Source organism: Maniola jurtina, chromosome 1 (genome assembly GCF_905333055.1).
Source record: "Maniola jurtina chromosome 1, ilManJurt1.1, whole genome shotgun sequence".
NCBI classification, from domain to species: domain Eukaryota; kingdom Metazoa; phylum Arthropoda; class Insecta; order Lepidoptera; family Nymphalidae; genus Maniola; species Maniola jurtina.
Window position 1 is genome coordinate 15,925,030 of NC_060029.1, and position 25,062 is coordinate 15,950,091.

General features: G+C 39.4%; 1 protein-coding gene and 1 long non-coding RNA gene across 4 annotated transcripts in view; one reads left to right on the forward strand and one right to left on the reverse strand.

The window, feature by feature from the left end:
- Window positions 1-25,062, forward strand: part of LOC123864576 — a 144,725-nt gene that overhangs the window by 110,125 nt on the left and 9,538 nt on the right. For 2 of the 3 annotated variants that reach the window (XM_045905129.1, XM_045905139.1), the window contains exons 2-9: window positions 320-569; window positions 10,127-10,312; window positions 15,857-16,192; window positions 17,368-17,467; window positions 18,452-18,634; window positions 22,267-22,438; window positions 22,852-23,036; window positions 23,671-23,851. In XM_045905129.1, the coding sequence (XP_045761085.1) occupies window positions 320-569; window positions 10,127-10,312; window positions 15,857-16,192; window positions 17,368-17,467; window positions 18,452-18,634; window positions 22,267-22,438; window positions 22,852-23,036; window positions 23,671-23,851 (1,593 nt within the window). The remainder of the gene's footprint in view (window positions 1-319; window positions 570-10,126; window positions 10,313-15,856; window positions 16,193-17,367; window positions 17,468-18,451; window positions 18,635-22,266; window positions 22,439-22,851; window positions 23,037-23,670; window positions 23,852-25,062) is intronic. The other variant, XM_045905146.1, reaches the window with a different exon arrangement.
- LOC123865149 lies at window positions 133-18,432 on the reverse strand. Its single transcript, XR_006795923.1, has 3 exons — window positions 18,422-18,432; window positions 2,804-2,807; window positions 133-203 (listed from the first exon to the last, which is right to left on the reverse strand). It is a non-coding gene; the product is annotated as an uncharacterized LOC123865149 (long non-coding RNA).

Genomic DNA, 25,062 nt, shown 5'->3' on the forward strand with positions numbered 1-25,062 from the left:
GGGAGCCCATCACATTATTATTCCAAGGTTTTCTTCCATCAGGATCAGGATTGTTTTCAATTTAATTTTTTTAACTATATTGAGAATTTGGGTTTGTTACAGATCTTAATAGTATTGTTAGGTTCTACCTTTCGGCATGCAATAATACATTAACACAGACATGAATACAATCTTGTCATTAAAATAATATTATTATAATATTCCTAACCAAACTCTTGCTTGCAATACATCGTAGAATTAAAACCTGCATTAGTTATGTATGCTTAAGCCTAAAGCATGTCCTTTTAAGGTCGATTTAACACTCGATGTTTGTCGACAGGCATGAAAATGACCATGTCCACGTCCGCCACAATGAGCGCCCGCGTGCACAGGAAGGTAATGCGCGCGCCGCATAAGCGCGCCCACCCGGGGAAGATGTTCCACGCCGGGAAGATGGTCCACCCGGGGAAGAATGCCCATCTCGGGAAGTTCGGGAAACTGGGCCACTACGCGCACACACACGCGGTCCGCCCGCCCGACGCCTGCGAGAACAGCAACGACAGCGGCCTGGGACCCGACCCTCTCCACAGGTGAGGTTCTAAGAGTTACGCACTCATCCGATCCGAATCTGTGAAAATACGGATATAAAAACCTCGAACCAAATTCGGATATTGCTTACGCACTAATCCGATATCTGATCCAAATCCAAGCAATGGACATCATTGGCATATCTACGTCATATTATGTCCGATTTGAATCCGAGGCACATCCGAGATATTCTCACGGATGGCGAACAGAACTCGGATGATGGAAGTCGGAGCTAGTGCGTAAGCTACCATACAAATAGTTCTATGACTATTGACTACTTCTGAACGTATTTTGACGGACTCGGATCGGATGCGTGTGTAACTGCCCTTACTCTTCGTATTAGGCTAAGCCCGCACTACGAAAATAAAAAACGCGCCCGAGCTTATAACTCTTCCTACTACAGAGTTTCTACTTCAGTTATTGCATGTCCTCAGTCAACGTTTATCATCATTATCATGATCAATCCTTCGCCGGCCCACTACTGAGTACAGATCTCTTCTCAGTATGAAAAGAGATACTCAGATAGCTATGTGCGTTGAAGACAAATATAACTTGCTTTAGAATAGAATAGAATATATATATTTTTAATTCAATTAAACTTTACAAGTGCTTTTAGAATCGTCAAAATAATTGAACTTTAACGGTGAAGAGAAACATCGTGATGAAACCTGCATGCCTGAGAGTTCTCCATAATGTCCTCAAAGGTGTGTGCTGTCTGTCAATCCGCACTTGACCAGCGTGGTGGACTATGAGGATGAGATGGTTGATGACAATGGTGATGATGTAATTTTAGTTCATTTTTGACGTCTTCTAATACACTGCCGTCTGTTCGTCTAGATTCTAGAATAACACATTACACATCACACTAATATTATAAAGGAGAAAGTTTGTATGTGTGTGTGTGTGTGTGTGTATGTTTGTTACTCCTTCACGCAAAAACTACTGGACGGATTGGGCTGAAATTTAGAATGGAGATAGATTATACCCTGGATTAGCACATAGGCTACTTTTTATCCCGAAAAATCTAAGAGTTCCCACGGGAATTTTAAAAAACCTACATCCACGCGAACGAAGTCGCGGGCACCAGCTAGTAGAATATATTTTATCTAGGCATATCATAGATTTTTTTTATCCTTTATTTATAGGCTAGAGTAGGATATATTAATAGGAAAAGATTGTACATAATAATATAAGTCACATGTATTCTCAAAACGACGTAATAATTTTATTCTAAAGAGGAGTAGGTACTTTAAATGTACGTTCATTACGTAAGGAGCTAATTAAACAAGTATTAGACTTGATAACTGATAAGGCAATACCTAGATACTTCAAATTCTATAAATATCTGCTTCGCATTTATAATATTGTTATAGATGTTAAGGATAAATTTTATTTATTTACTAATGAATAGACCTCTGATAGTGATGATGATATTTTACTTATCTTTCATTTTCAAAAAAAAAACAATAAAAGATTAAATAAAAGAAAATATATATATATTTTAAAAATATAGAAAATTATAAATTTAAAGACGATTTCATACAGAGTATAAAATATATTTTTTTTAAATTTTCCTCTAAAATTGACGAAATGTCTCTTGAACTCGAAGCTATACCTATGTAAAAAACGACTACATATTAGAAACTGAAACTTGTGTATAATTTCAGTTATATCCTTTACTTGAACAACAAATACTAAAATTTGATAAATATTGTTAGAAACGAAATTATTTCATTTTTGATGGACATTTTATTTTTAACATAACTTCACAATCATGTGATGGTGCTGTCGTCTATATTACAATATTTTATGGGAATTATGGGATACGGCGAGTTCTCAGTTCAGAGTGAACCACTAGTTAACGGGGTTCTCTCCGTCACTTACTCCATACAATCGTAGTCCCAATTTCATTTGAATATTAAGCAACCAAAGTCCATGAAATTTTGCAGACATATTCTAAAAACTAATATCTGTGCCTGTGGTGTTTTAGATTTTTCCAAAAATATGTAGTTTTAAAATATAGGGGCTCAAAGATTTGTATCAGAATTTTTAAGACCGCGTAACTTTGAAACCGAATATTTTAACGGAAATCTGGAAAACCACAGGTATACCTAGATACAAGTTCAAGGAACGTTTCTACAAAATTCCATTGAGTATGATTGGTTAGTATTCAAATGAGAGACGAACTACGTTTGTATGGAGCGAGTGACGGAGAGAGCCCTCTTAAAAAATAAACTTACCTACTTGATAAGCAAACATATTACTATTTACTATTTAGACATGTGTACCGACCACAGTGTAGGACATATTATCTACTCATGCGGTACCGACTACCGACTATCGAAACAAACATCGGAAGCTATGATTACAAGGAAAAGAACAAAAGCTATATAAATAAGTAGTTTATTTGAGATAAGATGACCCCAACAAACTATAAGGAAACTACACAAATATTAAGTCGGTAGGTATCTACATATTTTATTGAAGAAAAAAGATGTTTACATATTTTTATTGGTAAAGCAAAAAAACTCGGCCAAGTGCGAGTCAGACTCGCGCACCGAGGGTTCCGTACTCGGGTATTTTTTCTGACATTTTGCATGATAAATAAAAAACTATTATGTATAATAAAAATAAATAAAACTGTAGCTGCATTTCATGATTCTAGGTGAACGGGAAGTACCCTTTAGGTTTTCTTGACAGACACGATAGACGGACAGACAGACAGACAGATAGACAACGAACGAAGACGCTGAAAGTCGCTAGCTAACTCATAATAATTGTGCTAGAACTGGCCAAACTGTATTAAGTAATTTTAATATTATTGATAATGTTACCACAATGTAAAAATAATGATTAACTAGTCAAGATTATCGTCCAATGAACATCGAAAGAAGCATGAAATCAAAATTTTGGCATAGTTCTAAATACTAGTACCATCACTATATACGGAAGTAGCTGATACACTCGTTGAAGACGATGAACTAACCAGTCTGACAAACTACAAACCGACTGAACTCATAATTGCTAATATAAACACGTTACATCACTGATATGAACCACTTTAGTACCTAATACCTAGCTACGCACATTTGGGGTATTGGCACCATTACTCATTTGTTTGATATTGTTATCGGTCGCAAAGATTGTGATTCAAAAGTTAGTATAGTTCTTTTTAACCCCCGACCCAAAAAGAGGGGTGTTATAAGTTTGATGTGTGTATCTGTGTATCTGTCTGTGGCACCGTAGCGCCTAAACGAATGAACCGATTTTAATTTAGTTTTTTTTTGTTTGAAAGGTGGCTTGATCGAGAGTGTTCTTAGCTATAATCCAAGAAAATCGGTTCAGCCGTTTGAAAGTTATCAGCTCTTTTCTAGTTACTGTAACCTTGTCGGGGGTGTTATAAATTTCTAATTGACACTTTTACTTCCTTAGGGATTGAATATTCGAAAATTCTTTCTTAGCGGATGTCTTCGTCATAATAGCTATCTGCATGCCAAACAGCCAAATCTGACCAGTAGTTTAAGCTATGCGATGATACAGATCAGTCAGTCAGTCAGCTTTCCATGTACCTAGATATTACCTATCTTCAGCCTATCAAACTCATGTTAACATAATTATTGTCACAGATGTTTGTTAATATTTGCGATTACACAATGCGTATCCAACACGTGAACTTTTTCACACGTTCCCATTGGTTAGTGATTTCCGCATTTAAGTTGTTCAATATTGACTTAAGTTTGTCTTGAAGACATTCATACACATGAAGACGCAACGATAAATATTAGATTTTTAATAATATTCCTATAAAATTAATAAGCCCTGTTCTTTAGATCACCTTCGTAACCTGTAACGAATCTTCCTTCATATTAGGCAAGTTATAATCTAAACAGCATTTGGAGGGCAGTATGACATGAGATGTTCATAAATTTACCTCATAATCCATGAAGTTTTCTTAGCTCTGATCATCTTTCTTGCTATCTTCGTCACTGATATATCATATTTTGGATTTTCGAATCAAAATCTACAAATTCACCATTCGAAAACCGTCTTCTTCTCGTCATATTTCCAATACCTATTCACGGTCGGATATATTTTGAGAAGTTTTGCATGATTATAAAAGTTTTATAGATTTATAAATAAGGGGTATGGGTTTAATAAAACTGCCATACCCCTTTCAAGAGTCCGCGTTACCTTAGACTGCATCATCACTTACCAAGTGAGATCGCAGTCATGGGGTAACTAAGTTATAACGGAATAAGTGTAAATTAAAAATTTATAACACCCCCGACAAGTGAAGGTTACAGAACCTAGAAAAGAGCTGATAACTTTCAAACGGCTGACCGATTTTCTTGGATTATAGCTAAGAACACTCTCGATCAAGCCACCTTTCAAACAAAAAAAACTAAATTAAAATCGGTTCATTAGTTTAGGAGCTATTATGCCACAGACAGATACACATATACACACGTCAAACGTATAACACCCTTTTTCTGGGTCGGGGGTTAAAAATAGGGGTTTGAAATTTATGTAGTCCACGCGGAAGAAGCTAGCTAGTATAATATAATATAAGAAGATACTCATAGATAGATAAACAAGAAAAATACAAAACAAAAACACATAAACAACAGGTTGTAGTGAAAAATTGTTCAATGTTAACAGTTTCCATCACTACAACAGATAGAGATTGCATCTATAGCGACGAGCAGTGGCAGTGATTCACAGACAGTACGTGCCGAAAATAGGAATTAGCACGTGCGTCCCTACCACGCACCATGTGCCGGCGAGATGCGAATCTCGGCCCTTGTAAACTAGACATAGATAATGAAGGCGCAATGTTGTTTAGTATTGTTGAATACAAAAATTAACATAAGCAAAAATTGCAAGGTTCTGTTCTTTTTAACCCCCGACCCAAAAACAGGGGCGTTATAAGTTTAACGTGTGTATCTGTATGTGGCATCGTAGCTCCTAAACTAATGAACCGGTTTTAATTTCGATTTTTTTGTTTGAAAAGTGGCTTGATCGAGAGTGTTCTTAGCTATAATCCAAGAAAATAGGTTCAGCCGTTTGAAAGTTATCAGCTCTTTTCTAGTTACTGTAACCTTCACTTGTCAGGGGTGTTATAAATTTTTTATTTACACTTGTTAAAATTTACAAATTTTTACGATAAATTTAATTATAACAAAACTAGATGATGCCCGCGACTCTGTCCACGTGGATTTAGGTTTTTTAAAAATCCCGTGGGAAGTCTTTGCTTTTCCGGGATAAAAAGTTGCCGAAGTCAATTTCCGAGGCGGAAACTACTTTTGTACCAAACATATAAATAGGATAAACGGATAGACCCTTAAGAATCCCGTAGGAACTCTTTGATTTTCCGGGATAAAAAGTAGCCTATATCCGTCCCCGGGATGTAAGCTAACTCTGTACCGTTCGTTAAAATCGGTTCAGAGGTTGAACCGTGAAAACGTAGCAGACAGACAGACACACTTTCGCATTTAATATATAATATTAGTATGGATTTAAAATTTAAAAACCTACAGCACAGCAACAAGTTTGCCTTTTCAGCTACTTTTTCCCCTCCTTTTCTCTTCCTGCTTCTTTTCCTGCATAATTATTTCCGTTAGTAAAAGCCATCCATTTTTCTTGCCCAATCTTTCTCAACCTTGCCCCAGCACTACAGAGCGTCTATGCTCAATGGAGTCACTCTCACACCGGGTGACGTGTCCGAAGAACTTTAGTATATGCGACTTTGTACGCCGAAACGCTCATTCATATTATTCTCTTCCTTTTATTCACCAAACAGTCTAGTTTCAACCGCTTCAGCGCTCTATTTATACACTCGCCGAGTTAAATATACACACATGTGACCTTCGTGCTACAGATATCATTCAAAAATTATCTACGCTCTCCCGATAAGAGAACTAGTGCAATTTATGTCTACTTGTTTCGGTCTTAAGTATAAGGTTTGCGATTCTATAGTCGTATCACACTTCACACTATCACACTAATATTATAAAGGCGAAAGTTTGTGTGTATGGATGTGTGTGTGTGTGTGTGTATGTTTGTTACTCCTTCACGCAAAAACTACTAGACGGATTTGGCTGAAATTTGGAATGGAGATGGATAATATCCTGGATTAGCACATAATAATAATAATAATAATAATAAAGCCTTTTATTACTGAAAATTTTACAAATAATTTACAAACATATAAGTTATACATGCTTTTAGGTAAGATAGGTAATACATAATTAGAAATGTTAATCTTATAATTACAGTAACAACAAGTAGGTAAGTATATTTCAATTTTTCCATTCTTTTTTTTATTTCTTTTTATGAACACAATTTATTACTACAACTATAATTTAAAAAAAATGATTTTTAATCACTATTTATTCTGAATAAAACTGTTTTTAAATGGAAAAGCTCATATACACCTTTATCACATTGTAGGTATATGCCTATTGGAAGGTATATATTTGTTGTTTAGCACATATTATTAGCACATAGGCCTTTTTTTATCCCGGAAAATCAAAGAGTTCCCTCGAGGCTAGTAATACTTTGATTCTTTATAAAAGCAGGTATTATTGAAATACTAGCTGACGCCCGCGACTTCGTCCGCGTGGATTTAGGTTTTTCGAAATCCCGTGGGAACTCTTTGATTTTCCGGGATGAAAAGTAGCCTATGTGCTAATCCAGGATACTATCTATCTCCATTCCGAATTTCAACCAAATCCGTCCAGTGGTTTTTGCTTGAAGGAGTAACAAACATACACACACACACACATACAAACTTTCGCTTTTATAATATTAGTGTGATTTTTGCAAATAATTGAGATATCCTCCAAGGATACGGGTCACCACGCGTAGAGGTTTTTTCCGAGAGATTAAATCTAAAAAAATTAATGACAAAACAAATTATTTAATTAGAGCGCGATTGCTATCGCAACATCTAATTGTCCAGTTCACGATTCAAACACCAAAAGTATTCAATACTATCCGAGTCTAAGAGGAATAGAGGAAGAATGGTTTGACTTTCAAACATCTAAACATCGGTATTTATGCAAATTCCTTCCTCGCAATAGATCATATTATGATGACATTGAATGAGGCTAATATCGATTTTATTAAAATACTAGCTGATACCCGCGACTTCGTTCGCGTGGATGTAGGTTTTTAAAAATTCCCGTGGGAATTCTTTGATTTTCCGGGATAAAAAGTAGCCTATGTGCTAATCCAGGGTATAATCTATCTCCATTCTAAATTTCAGCCCTATCCGTCCAGTAGTTTTTGCGTGAAGGAGTAACAAACACACACACACACACACACACACACACACATACAAACTTTCTTCTTTATAATATTAGTGTGATACCTTCATGAATAAATTAATAATCCGATATTAATTCAAACCAATTTTTAAAATAACCTAACAATATGATGATTATTTTATAATTCTTCTTGATTTTGTGTCTGTTCTATTTCCATTTCATTCTAAATCTAGGCTGTACTTGGATACCTACTCGTATAACTTTAAGTAGCGAACTCTCGAGCTCCTTCAAGTCGATTTTTTAACCCCTGACCCAAAAAGAGGGGTGTTATAAGTTTGACGTGTGTATCTGTGTATCTGTCTGTGGCATCGTAGCTCCTAACCCAATGAACCGATTTTAATTTAGTTCTTTTTGTTTGAAAGGTGGCTTGATCGAGTGTTCTTAGCTATAATCCAAGAAAATCTGTTCAGCCGTTTGAAAGTTATCAGCTCTTTTCTAGTTACTGTAACCTTCACTTGTCGGGGGTGTTATAATTTTTTAATTTACTCTTGTTGTTCATAATTCGGTGTTCGACAAGTAGTCAAATCTTCTATCTTTTTATCACACGTCAAAACACGCGCTTAGTATGCGAGCTTCTATGAAATAATATGTACTAGCATGTGACGTCACAATGATTTGACGTGCTTTTTTAGTTTAATCGAGAATTTAAAATGGTTGCTACTTGTTACATTTAAAACTAACAAAGGGCGTGGATTTCATGTATTTTGGAAGACCCTCTATTTAATAATCACGTAGAAATAATTTATTTTTGACATAGGCAAATACCGTATTTCGATGGCTTAGAGTGAAAACCTCGTAAGTGTAAAAGAAGTAACTTTTCAGGAGGAAGAAAAAACTGCGTGCTGTAAAATTAGTAGTAGTAAAACTACTACTAATACTACTACTACTACTACTACTACTGTAAAATTAGAAGCGAGTATTTACGAGTTTCTCATTTAATGTCATAGATGGCGTTACGAGTATCGAATGAACAAATTAGTCAGATCAGGATGTGCGTTGCGAGGTTTTCTTCCTAGAAACGCAATAAAATAAATTTGAGGAAAAATGCATTCCCGAGGTTTTCACTCTAAGACGACGATTTGTAGTTTATCAAGGCAGCCTCACAGAGCAGGTAGGTATATGATATTTAGGTTATTAATTAGTTTACTCAAAAATACCGCATTTGATGCGGGCAAGTGTGACTGCGGAGACGACGCGATAAATGAGTTCCAGTTAGAGGATAATTATCACGTTGCCACTTGCGTCATTGCGTTTGGACCTCTTGATTGAGCTGAGCGTTCACACTTCACGCTGGATGTTTACTGAACAGGGGACGCTCCGTCACTCGCTCCATACAAACTGATTTGAATATGAAGCATCATAAAGTCAATGATCTACTTATTTTTTTAATGTTAATCCTTGAGTAACTTTAAGGGAAATCTGGAAAACTATGCTTAAAGATATTAGTTCCTAGTACGTGATCTACAAAATTTCTTTGAGTTTAATTGGTTGATATTCAAATGGAAGCCAAACTACGTTCGGTTGTAATGCACTAGGTACTAATAAAACCCACTTGAAATATGACGATCGTCATTTGAATGCACTGATTCGTTTTATTTTAATATGTTTGATTTCTACTTTCCCACGTTTACGACTGCGTCTATAGCAATTCCCAACTTTCGACCACTTTCAAAAAATAGAAATTCTTCATAGCAAACCGTGTTCACAGACAAAACGCGGGCGCGAGGGCGGTTGGTGCTGCGTTTGTTTCACGAATTGCAAAATTTAAACCATTTGAGCAACCATAAAAAGAAATCAGATAGTGACAAAAACTAAAAAAATAAGTGAATAACAATAGCGATAAAAATATATTCTACAAATTCATGTATTTTTTCATTCATCCTAAAAGTTAAAATTCCAGTAATATACACCTATCTAGATCTATATAATATTATGTGTGACAAAAATGAATTTCGGCGATAGTTTTAGTTCTTTTTATGTATTTTTCTTAAGTTCTTTTTTTAGCAAACCATTGAGGTTAAGTTGGAACGTGCCTAAAATATGGCAAAATTAACTATGGCCTTGGATGTATATATTTTACAATACTCTAGTTATACAAGTACGTGGCAAGAAACACTGATGTCGAAAGGATGTCCCTCTGTGGTTCATATAAGAAATACGAGTAAATGATGCATTTTCCCATATTCTTCCCAGAAGGGGGGAAATCTGACCAGAGTGTCGCGTGTGCGCAGATTATCCGAGCCAACCGACGAGTGGGACGCGCCGGACTCGAAGCGGCGGCGCGAAGCCGACGCGGGCGTCAAACTTGAGTGCGACGATGCCAACGACGCTTATGCGTTCGCGCCGCCCGCCGCGCCGCCCGCCGCGCCCGCGCCCGCCCCGCTCGACGCTGCGTCCGCCACGCTACCCATTCCCGCGTACGTTTTTTTGCACATTTTTTTTTTTTCAAAATTTTCCGACTTCCTGTATTCAAAATCTAAACTGATTCTAACGAACCAAAACTAAGCAGATTTCGAGTACCTATTTTGCAGTATTTTTTCCCACACAAATTCATATTTAGGACGCCTTCACATTAGCCGCAAAGTGCCGCGCTGCTTTGTAAATCCATATAAATTAAAACGCGTGACTGCAGCGTTGCACCCGAGCTGCATCCACGCGTCAGTTTATCGATCGAAATTATATGGATTTACAAAGCAGCGCTGCAGCCGCGCTGACTCTACGCGCAAATTTGAAGGCGCCCTTTGATTGACAGGAATAAAGTTTAAAAGCATTTGTCCTTTTCTTACAAATTGGAGAAGAAGAACCTCACTGAATTTAAAGTATTTTAGTTCTGGTTCCCCCGAATCAAGGCTAATTGGCTAATAAATATAAAAATTGTGTCTCCAAATCTTTCCGAACGGGAATATTGCGGACGCAACGTCTTTAGTTGATACCAGTAACTCGGGTGCGAGTATCCATTATTGTAGGTGCGAAATTCAAAATTGTCTCTGTCTACTATAGAGTGCGAGCCAGCGCGTGCTAGGCCTTCGTTAATATAAAGAGCTGAAAGTTTCTCTGCGTATTGTCCCCAATACAGGGAGGAAAGATCTGCGACTATAAAGTTTGGATCGTGGTGGCTTTGCGAAATAACAGGTAATAAAGGTGTAAATAAAATCTTACGTCAAAGTATAAAGTCTAATTTTTTTTTTTTTTTCCTAATAGTATAAGAAAACACGGCATGACTACTACTACATACCATTCATCCAAGCTACATACTAATACATAACGTCACTAATACTAAGTGTCAAATTGCCAGACAGTATCTTGGCAACTACCCCTGCCAGACACCGGTTTAATCATGGTTTAATCGCTGTACCAAACAATCGGTTAAACAGATGGACCGTGATAGCTAGCAAACAGCCAGACACACTTTGCCATTTCCAATATTTTTTTATTTTTTTTTATAAAGAATATTACCCATGCTAATCATGACTAATACTCCCCTTTCCCCTCCAATTAAGCGTAAAGCTTGTGCTAGGAGTGGGTACGACAATAGTGCAACGGGTGGGGTTCGAACCGCCGACCTTTCGGAATTCAGTCCGCTCTTCAACCGTTGAGCTATCGAGGCTCTATTATATTCCATACTATAATAGTATGGAAGTATGGATATAGTCTTCTGCTTCACTGATAGTGATAGCGACAAGCCAGTCTCGTGAGAGCCAGTCAAGTACACACTCCAGTTCACATTGGGGACAGATGCCACGTGGGGACCGTTGTAACGCGATCGATACTTCTTGTCACGTGACTAGATCTATAGTACGCGACAAGTCGAGATGGCAATCGGTGTATGAGGCGGGGGCACTCCGCACACCCGCGGGTCTGTTTATAAAAGTTTAAGGGCTAGGCAACTCTCCAACCCGGTAATCTAGCGGCTAGACTATCGGGTTGGAGATTTGCCTCGTAGACTTTAATATACAAGTGTAAATTAAAAATTTAGTTAAGGTTACAGTTAAGTTTAAGGTTACAGTTACTAGAAAAGAGCTGATAACTTTCAAACGGCTGAACCGATTTTCTTGGATTATAGCCAAAAACACTCTCGATCAAGCCACCTTTCAAACAAAAAAAAAAACTAAATTAAAATGGGTTCATTAGTTTAGGAGCTACGATGCCACAGACAGATACACAGATACACACGTCAAATTTATAACACCCCCCTTTTTGGGTCGGGGGTTATATTTTATAGGTACTTATAATAAAACTGTAACTGGACGATTTCTTGGCATTAAATACATTTTGAAAATTTTAATCGGAGGAAACATTATTATCGATATAGAACCCATCATTCTTTTGGAATTTTTGTCTGTCTGTCTGATTGCGTAAAAAATATGTAACTAGAATATTATAAGAATAAAAACAATTCTTCTTATAAAATCCTAAAACAATAGAAGTTCTTACAATTGGCAGTGGCTATTTTTAGAACAAAAAATAAATAAATTGAACGGAGAAAAGTTTCGAATTAATCGCACTTGGATAATTTCAATTTCTAAGGGCCGATTTTTCAATCGTCAAATAACTTTTATCTGAGGAATAAATTTGACGTATTGACAATTTTCCTATACAAAAACTCAAAGCTTGGATGAATTCTTCCAAGCTCAATTTTTTTTTATTATCATATTGTTTTTATAATCCAATCTGTATAATGTGATACTTTTGTATAAATTCCGGGGTAAAACTTCTGTCCACAGGCATAGCCAAACGAGACAAGACCGACTACAACGTATTCGTCCAAGCTCAAAAATTATTTTGACGATTGAAAAGCCGGCCAAGTGCGAGTCAGACTCGCGCACCGAGGGTTCTGTACTCGGGTATTTTTCCGACATTTTGCATGATAAATCAACAAACACTATTATGCTTAAAAATACATAAAAATCTGTTTTAGAATGTACAAGTAAAGCCCTTTCATATGATACCCCACTTGGTATAGTTATCTTACTTTGAAAATTAAAACACATTTTAATGTTTTTATCTGTGATGTAACCACAAATTTACGGTTTTCAGATTTATTCCTTTGTGCTATAAAACCTACCTGCCTGCTAAATTTCATAATTCTAGATCTACGGGAATTACCCTATAGGTTTCTTGACAGACACGACGGACAGACAACAAAGTGATCCTATAAGGGTTCCGTTTTTCCTTTTGAGGTACGGAACCCTAAAAATCGGTCCTAAGTCAATAAATGCAGCTGACCAATCTTGGTCTAGGCAAGCGTGCTCTACCTTAGGCTAAATCATCACTTGCCAGCAGGTTTAATTATTGCAGTCAAGCGCTAGTCTCAAAAGATTTACAATCATATTAACGCAATAATTGATAAACCCCACATGTTTTATTACCCGTTCACAATAAAAGAGTTGGACTCGGTACGCGAACCCGATTGGTACAATTTTGGGCATATCACTTAATTCCAAGAAGTTATCGGTCAAAAGTGGATTACTCTTGTCAGACACACAGCTATTTATTTGGAGCAAGCTGATAGCTAATACGGCGGTTCCCAAACTTTCCAGTTTTTTTTTTAATTATTATTGTTAATTTTTTAAAAGCAGCCTAAGATAGATCGTGCTTGCCTAGAAATGCCTATTCACTCTTGAACCCATATTAAAAGTGGAGAGGAAAACTGATGCCGGAAAGGCGTTCCATATCCTGGCGGTTCGAATTTAGAAACGAGGAGGCAAATTGCGTTTTACACGACCGGGTGCCTTGTAGAACGATAGTAGAAAGTTTGTGGTACACCTGTATAGGTTTAACTGTATATTGTCTCGGCACCCTCTAGAGTCTAGCTATTCGATGGTATATGATACTGGTTAGATAGGCACAAAAATTAAACATCCACAATATGAAGCTGAGTTTTTTTATTGACACACAAGAAAAAACAATCTTTTCTCAACGACATCACTGGGCGACATCACTAGGGTGTCGTTTACATTTATCTTTTGGTAACGACATCACCGCTGACTAGTGAGGTTCCACGTTAAATAAAACAATTATTGTAGTCGGTGTTGATGCAGGTACCAGAAAAGAATTGTAAAAGACACCTTAGCCGTGTCGTCCAGTGGTGGCAAGAATACATTTATTTTGGTGACATAACAAGCTTATTAAAGGCCGTATATAATTTTATTCCGAGAATGGTAAACAGCAGCGTCACACGGCGGCGCCTCTCTTACCTTCTACGGCGCACTTAGGGCTCTTTTCTGGACACGACGACGAGGCGCGGCGTTGCGTCGCGCGTTGTACTACGCCATAGCGTACACTTCTGCAAGAAAGCTTTCATACTTGGCCATATGTATGAGTTAACAACGCGACGTGACGCAACACGCGACGCGGACGTCGCAACGCGCCGCGTCTCCAGAAAACAGCTCTTCGGGCGCCGCAGCGCACACTTTGGGAACCCAAATACATAGATAACACCGACCACTATAATGACTTTAGTAGTTATGTTTATAGGTACTGTAGAGGCGTGTACAAAACAAAAGATTAGGCGTCCGTTGTCAAACTTGTGGCTCCACGTGATCTGTGTCTAATTAAGATTAGATATACATTATACATAATATTATACTTGATCAATATTCTATTATTTATCTATCTGAAAGAACAATAAAATTCTGATCTTAGTAAGTATGTAAAGTTAGCAACAAAGCTAAAAGCGACGAAACTAAAAGCTTTACAAGGAACCAAAAGCTTAATTTGCTATAATCCGCCCAAACCAAAGAAATCTGTATGGTGCAACACGCAGCATGCCACATGCATCGCTCGCCCTCCCACTGATAAACTTGCAGGAAAAGCCAGCCACCAAGCAAGGCACACGCACCACCACCACGCAGCACCACACAAATCCCAACACCACTCGACGCACGTTTCGCCCCGACACCGAAGCATCCTCAGAAGATGTAGACCTTACAATGCCTAATTGCAAAGTGATCTTTGCAATTTTTGTTTCCTTGTATGTCATGGACTTCCGCAAAATATCGCCTACTTCTATACTACACAAGGCTTTGGTTCTACGTAGCATTATTTTTCAAAAACATCCGTTTTTGAAAATCCCCTCGTTTTTTGTAGATAATTCAAAAAAAAAATTGAATTAGCCGCTTTTTAAAAAAGATCAGCAGAAATATTATGGTTTCAATATGACCTCTATGTGATATCGAGCGATTACTACCTAGGTATTTTTAAATTTTAATGCGCGGATACTGTAAGATAAATACCCCGTATGGACAAGCTGTAATTATACTATAGATCTCGTGTACAGATTAATCTAATTGATTGCTACGTGATTCAGTACGTGATTTTTTAGAGGTGTGTGATTGACGTAGATAGTATATTATCACTACGATAAAAATTAAAATAGATCATATTATCAATAACAACCGTAAGACACTCTTCCTGTTTCTATCATTTAATATGTGGCATATTTTACTTTCTAACTTTCCTGAAAGACTATTTTGTCTGAAAATATTTTTTTTGTTCATTATAGGCAAGCGCTTGACCACAATCGCACCTGATGGAAAGTGATGATGTGGCTTAAGATGACGTTTACATAGATATCATTTTTTTTTAAATCTGGACACGGACAGTCTTGTTAACCTTACAGTAATCTAAACCAACCTTCTTAAGTAGTTATATCAGTTAGTTCACCTTTGATGGTAGGTAGATCTATTTTATCTATGAGCCTTTAAACTTGCTTATTTTTGGCTTATATCTTCAGTCTATTTATTATTATTTAAGTATCAAATGAAATTTATGCTTGGATTTTAATTGCTTTGCACACCGTGTACGTGTCGTCTCCCATGTCGACGCGACGGCGACCATCGCAACGCGGTCGCGTAGCTCAAAGCCTACCTAATTGGTCCCCGGCTTTAGATTTCAACAGATTTTACACTAATTGGAATACCTACACGTAATTTTGAATGTGACTATTTGTTTTCCAACAGAATAAGAGCCGGCTGCAGCATATCTAGTCCAAGCATAACCGAGTCGCCGGGCAAACGGTTCCAAGACCCCGCGTACAGATCCTGCGGTAAATTGGGGAGCAGCGGGAAGCTGGCCAGCAAGTACGCGGCCGGGGGTAAACTGGGGGGCAAGCTAGGGGGCAAGCTGGGGGGGAAGTATGGGGGCAAGCTAGCCCAGGCGCTGGCGAGGCGGCGGGCGCTGGCGGCCATGTCGCACTCGGGCCCGCCCGGCCTGTCCGCGCCGCTGTCCTGTAAGTCCCGCGACGGCACCGTGGAACTGCAGATCCTGTGCCAGCCCGAGTCGCAACACCGAGCCAGGTACACGAGACCACACAATCATACATTCAAGAAACCGGCCAAGAAACGGTTCCGCACTCGGGTATTTTTCCGACATTTTGCACGATTAAATCAATAACTATTTTGCATAAAAAAAAAAAAAAATCTGTTGTAGAATGTACATTGTACAGGTAAAGCCCTTTCATATGATACCCCACTTGGTATAGTTATTTTACTTTGAAAATTGAAACACATTTTAATTGTTTTTTTGTGATGACAAACACAAAATACATGAAATAACCAAGACAAAGCAAAGAAACTAAAAACTGAAAGCAACTGTATGCAAAGGCGGGCTATATAGCATGTTGGATTGATACCTTACCCCATACAAAACTTGAAATTATTCATTGCACCATTGGCAATAATAAATCCTGGCTAAACACAACGAAACTCTATCATCTAGTTGTTATAATACAAAGAGTTTGATCCAATCAGAATAAATTGTGTTTATGGCATTTGTTTTATGGTGCTAGACTCTAGAGGAGCCAACTATAATTTTTGAAGTTGAAACTAAATATTGTGGTCGTAAAACATCATTTAAAAATTCTTGGTGACGAATCTTAGTCCTCTATAATTGTTATCTAGTCAAGTTAAGATCCTGGCTTGTTGACAATTCTACCGACCTCTTTAGATCTCTGAGTAATAAACGACCTAAGTTTTGGTAATTACAAACAACTCTGCCTGAGGAATTATTAATTCCAAGTCCCAAACGAAGGCTAATGATGATGGTCCTTCATTTCAAGCCTATCTAGTTACCAAGCTGATCTAATTAGAATTAAATTGAGGAGTAGACGAACAAAACGGTGTAAGCATGAAATAAAATTCTGCAGGAGCAAAAAAACTGAATGAAAACGGTTAAAACTGTACTAAGCTATTCCTAGTATAGTTTTAACGATTTTCATTCGGTTACTACACCGTTTTGATCGATATCACGAATTTCGGATATAATTTAAGCCGTTTTGCTTGGAAGTGAGTAGAGATTTGTGTTCAGTGACCCGAAAACGTCGGGATTAAGGAAAAAACTGTTTTGATCACAAGTGTACTTACACCGTTTTATTCGCTAGCTCCTCAATCAATTCTTTTATGTACACTAAGTACATTGGATATTTTAATTTCAGAATTAAATCTAACTACAAGTAAATTAAATCCTATTTCAGATATCAGACTGAAGGCAGTCGAGGAGCTGTCAAGGATAACTCAGGGAATGGATTCCCTGTTGTCAAATTAGTTGGCTACGATAAACCAGCTGTATTACAGGTATGGTATTTTCTTACACATACCTTCGTTTAGACCTTACATTATAATTTATCCTCTTCAGAGGGCTCAGTTACGCATTCTTAATACTGAATTTATCGTGAGGTATTTGCACACGAAGGACGTGTGGCCTATTGTAACAGCGATCGAATCAATAACTGGATGGATGACCGAATTTTTGGATCCGAATTGGGCCTTTTTGTGTCGGTTACAGTCACTTCTGATAATGACCATCAATCAACCTTAAAGTTAAAATAGTACTCTTAGTCGAGTCGTATCGGGAATGGATACCCAGCATTATTATAGCAACAACACTCCTATCATTCTGTGATTAATGGAGAGGGCTGACGACCCTCTAAGGCCTCATTCGCACGAGAGCTTTTTAAACGTCCGTTAAAAATGCGTTCAAAACAAATGCATTCCCAAGTATCCATTCACACGTCAACGCTTTTTTAACGCGTGCTTTGTATTATCAGCTCAACGCCGGGTTTTAACGCAACGCGTTTTTAGCGCTCGTGCGAATAAGGGCTAAGACCCGCTCGCTTGTTCATCATTCATGTGTCATACAAGCTCCAGATACTTTTGTATTAACATTTTTTTTTAACATTTCAAAGCGATTTTATTAATTTGCTTTCTTGTCTATTTGTTGGTTAAGCACAAATTTTGCACAATTTTAAAGTAACTTCCCCATCTTCCCATTGGCCTAGACTTGAGGCTTGAAATTTTAAACATAAGTTGGAACTTGATGACAATGCTATATTCACTTGAATGATAAATATAGGTACAGTCAAAGGCCGTAAGTCGTTTAGCACCTTATAATGATTAGATTCGCGTGGCACGGTTATGCACATGCGTTAGGTGTGTGTGGCATGTTTATAGAAAAAGGTCATAAGTGTGACAGGTTTTTGATGCAATAGTTACGCGGAATTGCTACTCGAATTCTGAAGCCGACCGTACATAAGTATATTATATTTAACTGTTTTGCAGGTGTTCATAGGCACAGACACCGGTCGCGTGGCGCCACATATGTTTTACCAGGCGTGCCGCGTGTCCGGCAAGAACTCCACCCCTTGCAAGGAGCGGAAGGAGGACGGGACCGTGGTCATCGAGATTGACCTCGAGCCCGGCAAGAACTGGCAGGTCACATGCGACTGCGTTGGAATACTCAAGGTCAGTTTTTTTAAATTTACTATCAACATACCTACAGAAACAATTCAATATCAGGTAGCACATATTGCAAAAGCCACAGAGGTTACATCCCTCAATGCGTACTTCTGCGCTTTACTTCTTAGTTACTTATCGTAAAAAATACAAATGAACAAAATATTCTAGCCCCATCAACACGTTTCTATACGTACGCGACTTGAAAACACACAGAACAGAAAATAACAAAGAAAATAACATAACAAGTGTAAATTAAAAATTTTCAACACCCCCGACCAGTGAAGGTTACAATAACTAGAAAAGAGCTGATAACTTTCAAACGGCTGAACCGATTTTATCGGACTATTCCGCGGCTACGATCCAAAGTATCTGAGTTTTCCATAACATCATTTTCAAATAAATAATTATGTATATCTAGGCAACTTCCATCTTGACAGCTTGACATTTGTTAATTGACACTTGAATATTATGAACCTAAGGGTTATCTAGGACTTCGTCTGTGATGGCGTTTGCTGGCGCGCGTGCTGTGCTTGTTTGGAGTGTTTTTTTTGTTAAGAGTGGCTGGTTTTTGTGTTAGTTGGTGTTTTTTGGTGGTGGAACTGACTGGGAAGCGCTCTAAAGGGGCGCCGCGCGTATGTCGGCGGGCGCCGGCGCAGACGGAGTCCATACTTGTATAAATTCAATAACTTGAAAATATCCCAAACTTGACATTGGCTAATCAGAGTAAAGCCAGATTTAAAGAAGAAAAAAAAAAAAGGGTTATCTAACCTTCTTTTCTACAAGAAAACTAGAAAAGAGCTGATAACTTTTAAACGGCTGAACCAATTTTTTTGGATTATAGCTAAGAACCATAGATATGTAAGGATAAGTAATTCCCATATAAATCCGTTTAAAAAAAATGAGGCTATAAAAAAATAAATATTACGTCATTGAACTCGTCAGTGAATTTGACGCGAGCGTCAACTCTCTGTTATTAAAAAGAACAAGGATGGAACAAGGGATGGAATGGAGCTGTTTTGTGCAATATTTCGTCAATTTTTTTTGCGTTAAAAATATTATTGAATCTAACAAAGAATTTTCACAAATAATATGTAAAAATATAACCATATAATAAACCATAACCAAAAAAACTTCTGTAGTACGGAACCCTCGGTGCGTGCACTTGACCAGTTTTTTTAATCATTTCTATTGCCATAATTGAATCACTTAAATTAAAATAAAACAAAATTTAAAAATATAATGTATTTATTTATAGGTATTACAGGAGTAAAAATACATAATATCTAGCGTGTTTTTTCGATGATTGAACTAGCTGTTGCCCGGGACTTTGCGTAGAATTGCTGATTTCCCGTGAGATTGAGGTTTCCCTCAAATGGTAAAAATGGAATGGTAAGAAAATCAGCAACAACTGTCATCCCTATTTGACCACCGCAAAAATGCGGATTGCCCGCAAAATCGCTAAAATATAGCTACGTCATACGTACGACGTATACATACAAAATACACACATCGTTAAATAGATAAACACATACATAAACATACATAGTTAAATACATAAAAAAATACATATAAGCATGTATACACTCAAACATACATATATAGTTTTCGCGACTTGCAACATCCGCATCCGAACCGGCTGAACCGATTTTCTTGGATTATTGCTAAGAGCACTCGCCACCTTTCAAACAAAAAAACTTAATTAAAATCGGTTCATTAGTTTAGGAGCTACGATGCCACAGACAAATACACAGCTACACAGATACACACGTCAAACACCCCTTTTTGAGTCAGGGGTTAAAAATAGGTACTATTAATTGTACACCTTTTGTTTGTCCGATTTGTTAGATTTGAAAGATGATATAGTGATAATTGATTACATAAACTTAAAACTAAAGCTACGAGGATTCCAAACGCGCCCAAATCTGAGAAGAGCCCACAACAAACTCAGCCGACGAACGAAACCAAAAAAAAACACGACATGAGGAACCCACTGCAGTTTATGATAACTTATTAATATTACGTAATTATAATTGGGGCTCATTGTACACAACAATAACATAAATGGGCACAGTTTGGTGCGATTGCAGCACGTGTTTATCTGGGGGGCTATTTTGGACCGCCCTTTGACCCGCTGCGCTGCCCGTCTTCATATCTAGGGTCAATGTGCCACACTATACAATATATCGGAATGATGTTACGGGCCAACACCCAGGATGTGCAATGATGATATTTCCCAGATACCTACTCTGTCTCTCAACTTTTCAATTCAGTCAGCCAGCCATCATCGATCCTTCTTCAGCTCACTACTGAGAACAAGTCTCCTCTCAGAATAAGAAAGGTTGAAATCGGCCCGCTGCGCTGCTCCGTTTTCATATCTAGGTTCAATGTGCCACACTATACAATACACATATCGGAATGTTAATGTTACGGGCTAACAGCGCAGGATGTGCAGTGACGACATTGCCCGGATACTCTGCCTCTCTAGTTTTCAATTACTATCTATTAAATCCCTTCCGATTGATGCGACGTCTTAAGTTTTTTTGTTCCCTAAAAAGAAACCTTGATCGTACTTAGCTGTCCCGTTACTTTAATTTAAGGGGACCCGTCCACTGTCAAGTTGCGGAGATATTGTGTTCATAGATCAATCAAATTTTTGAGAGTTAACGTGGCAAAATTATCATCAAATACTCTAACTAGTCTGCTCAGCAAATTGTTTGCTTCATTCTGCTTAAGTGAACGGACACCCTTAGCAAGCTGCTGTGCCCAGTTAGTGTCAACACTGTTGAACTTTTGGGAGGCCAAAGTAACTGTTTACTAATAAAATTAAAGTAATGAGATGGAGTTCAGGACTTTTAAGAGCAATAATCTTTTCTTATACCATTTGGTATCAACTAAATATTGTGGCAATATCTGAGCAACCGGACAGCATCAAGATTGAACACCTTGGCTACTTGATCCGTAACATAAATGTTGTTAGACTGTACAGACATACAAGTTCTGATTGCGATGCGTTTATTTTTTACTTGAGCGTGCAAATTGAGAGAAATTTTTTTTTACTCACTTTTTATTTTTATATGAGGACATGACATGAACTGCTGTGTAAGTTCAGTTATAATCATGTTCACCTGTTATTATCTAAGTAATTAGTAAGTATGTACATCTTACTTGGATGACCTGTAATATCATTATTATGTAAATAACTTCTTTTAATTTCCCCTTTGTTTATCCTCAATCAAGTGGTTTTGCTAAGTATCATCACATAGAGCGGTCAACATTTCCTGATATGGAACGATTACAAAATCCATTTCTTGAATCCTCGGATTTCGCGAATTCAAATTCAAAATATTTTTATTCAATTAGACCTTTAGAAGTTCTTTTGAATCGTCAAAAGCATCTACCACTGGTTCGGGATGCCTTTCCTTTCCGAGAAGAACCAGCAAGAAACTCGGCTGGAATTTTCGAAATTTTGCTGCTAGGGTGGTAACTAGCTGCGGCCGAAGCCTCCCCAGACTAGACCAGAAATTTACCTCCTGCCAGGAATCGAACCCGGGACCTCCCTTTTGAAGACCACAGCGCTTACCACTAAGCCAGGCAGGCCGTCAATCTTACCCTAAATGCAAAGCTTATACATATTGCAGGAGCGCAACGTGGACGTGGAACATCGTTTCGGCGAGACGCTGGGCGGGTCGGCGCACGCGGCGCGCGGCAAGAAGAAGTCGACGCGCTGCCGCATGGTGTTCCGCACTGAGATCCTCGACGCCAGCGGCCAGCCGGAGACCCTGCAAGTCTGCTCCACGCAGATCATCTGCAGTGAGTATTTTTTGTTTTACGTCTCAGCAACTCACAACCGTCTCACTAGATGGCACTACAGGTAGGTACGTGTATTCAATCTTCAATCAAACCAAGCCTGAATCACGCTAAAGAAGTGTTAACCCTAGAAGATATAATATATACATATAAGTTGCAAGATACGACAGTCGGACCAGCTGGGCTCCAAGCAGGACACCCGCTCGCAGGAAGATCTTCCTAATGCTCAAAAGCTCAACGGACTAAGTCATTCAAACCCCACCCGTTGCACTATTGTCGTACCTAGTCCTTGCGCTTAGTGGGAGGGGAAAAGGGCAATTTTTTTTTTCTCAAAAAAAATTGTTACGGTCGAGCGCACAAGTCGTAACACACTGCTCCCGTACAATCTTAAACAAATGTTTTGTTTTGGTCTCCAGCTCAACCCCCAGGAGTACCGGAGGTGTGCCGCAAGTCGCTGGTGTCGTGTCCGGCGACGGGCGGCCTGGAGCTGTACCTGCTGGGCAAGAACTTCCTCAAGGAGACCCGCGTGGTGTTCCGCCTGCAGCAGGACACGGGCACGTGGGAGGAGGAGGTCGCCCCGGACAAGGAGTTCCTGCAGCAAGTGAGTTTCAGTCCACACAACTCCAGCTACACAGCAGTCCACAGGAGTACCGGAGGTGTTTCAGGTTTCAGTTTTGTCGGCAGTCGCCACTGACTGCCAATTTTTTTAATGTAAAGTGAGTGTGACTGCTGCCAATCTAAGATAAAAGCAGGATAACTGGGAAGCGTGTTCTGCCCTGCTGAGCGTAAAGTTCTAACACGTGTGACATCTGACACGTCTGAGCGTGACACTTTTGGATATTTTGATTTTTTGCATCATGGCAACACTACTGAGTTTCTGAAAAGCGAAAGAACAATATCTTTGCATTTTCGTATTCAAAACAATATAATAATATGTAGTCTGTTGAAAGTCTAAAAGTATGATGTATCTGCAGACAAAACACTTCTGTAAAATTTACATTGATCACCTAGGACTATTACCTAGGCTTAGCAGGGTAATTTTTTTTTTACTCAGATACAAGTTAGCCCTTGACTGCGATCTCAACTGGTGGTAAGTGATAATGCAGTCTAAGGTGGAAGCGGGCTAACCTGGAAGGGATATGGCAGTTTTTATTAAAACCACCCCTTTGTAGTAATATAGTAATTTGACCCATGTGGCTATAATCTAATGCGTTATCTAATATCTTCTCCCCCAGACGCACCTAGTATGCTGCGTGCCGCCTTTCCAACGCACCGATATCACAGAAGCGGTGTGCATTCAACTGTTCGTGCGTTCAGGAGGCAAGGCCTCCGAACCACACCTGTTCTACTACACACCCGGCCCCGTATCAGGCCCATTGCACAGTAGTACGCACCCCAACCACGCTCACCATCAAGGTAACCCCTTCCCTACCTTATAGTACACTGCTATCGATATTATATACCGTCCATAAGACGATACGTTCTTTCTCCCTCCGTCAAGGATAGAGAAAATAATTATCCAGATATTTGACCCGCAAATACCAGCCATTAGGATACGCAAACAGCGGAGTCGAGTCTTTTTTTGGTAACTACCTAAACTCAGCTTTATAAACTTTAACATACGGTTGAAATTGATTTGACAGCTACGGCTGTGGCTAGGGTGTGACTTTATCACCTCTGATTGACCGACACTCTCTCGCTATTTGACAGTTATAAAGTCAGACATTCATTACCATTGATCTCGAGGTCGTCCACGCGGACCCTTTCGGGTCCCGGGGTGACTGGTCAGGGCGATGGCCCTCTTCAGTGGTGGCTACGCCGCCTGCGACTGCGGGCGGGGCACGGGGTTGGACCACTGGTCTGGGTGTCAATTCCGGATTGTCATGTCCGGTAGTGGCCGCACGGCAGTGCGATCGAGCCCGCGGATGTTCGCGAGCGATCGGCTACTGCGGCGGCGTGGGATGTCCGTGAGGCTAACGCCCGCGGCTCGGCGAGGTCGAGCCCGCCGGCGATGTTCCGGCGAGCGCCCGTCAGCCAGCGGCGGGGAAGCAGTGGTGTCTTTTCAGGTAGTCAGGTCACGTGGCAGACCTAACTTGTCCGGCGGACGCCGATGGTATGGCGCGATGCCCCGCAGGTGCTGGGCTTGCGCTCCATCGGCGCGCGCGAACATCGAGGTGCTCAGGCGGCGAACGTGGTCGTCGAGGCTCTCCATGCGCAGGTCCCTGGAGATGACCGCGTTCCGTACGAAGCGTGGAGCTCCGGCGATGGTGCGGAGCGCTAGCGATTGCTGCGCCCGCAGCGACTTGCGGTCCGTTTCGCTTAGTAACGCGTACCAAGCTGGGGCCGCGTAAGTGAGTCGCGTGCGGACGTACGTCTTGTAGACGCACAGCCTCGTACGGAGATGCAGGTGGGACGCCAGCACTGGGCGCAAGAGAGCCCGTGCGGCGCGCGTCTGCGCGACCACGTTCTTCACGTGGGATCGCATCTTGAGTCCCCTATCGATGGTCACCCCCAGGTATTTAGCCGAGGGCGTCCACTCGATGGTCTCTCCTAAGAGCGATACCCGTGGCGGCGGGGCAGTCCGCCCGAAGGATACCGCCTGAGTCTTCGCCACGTTGACCTTCAGC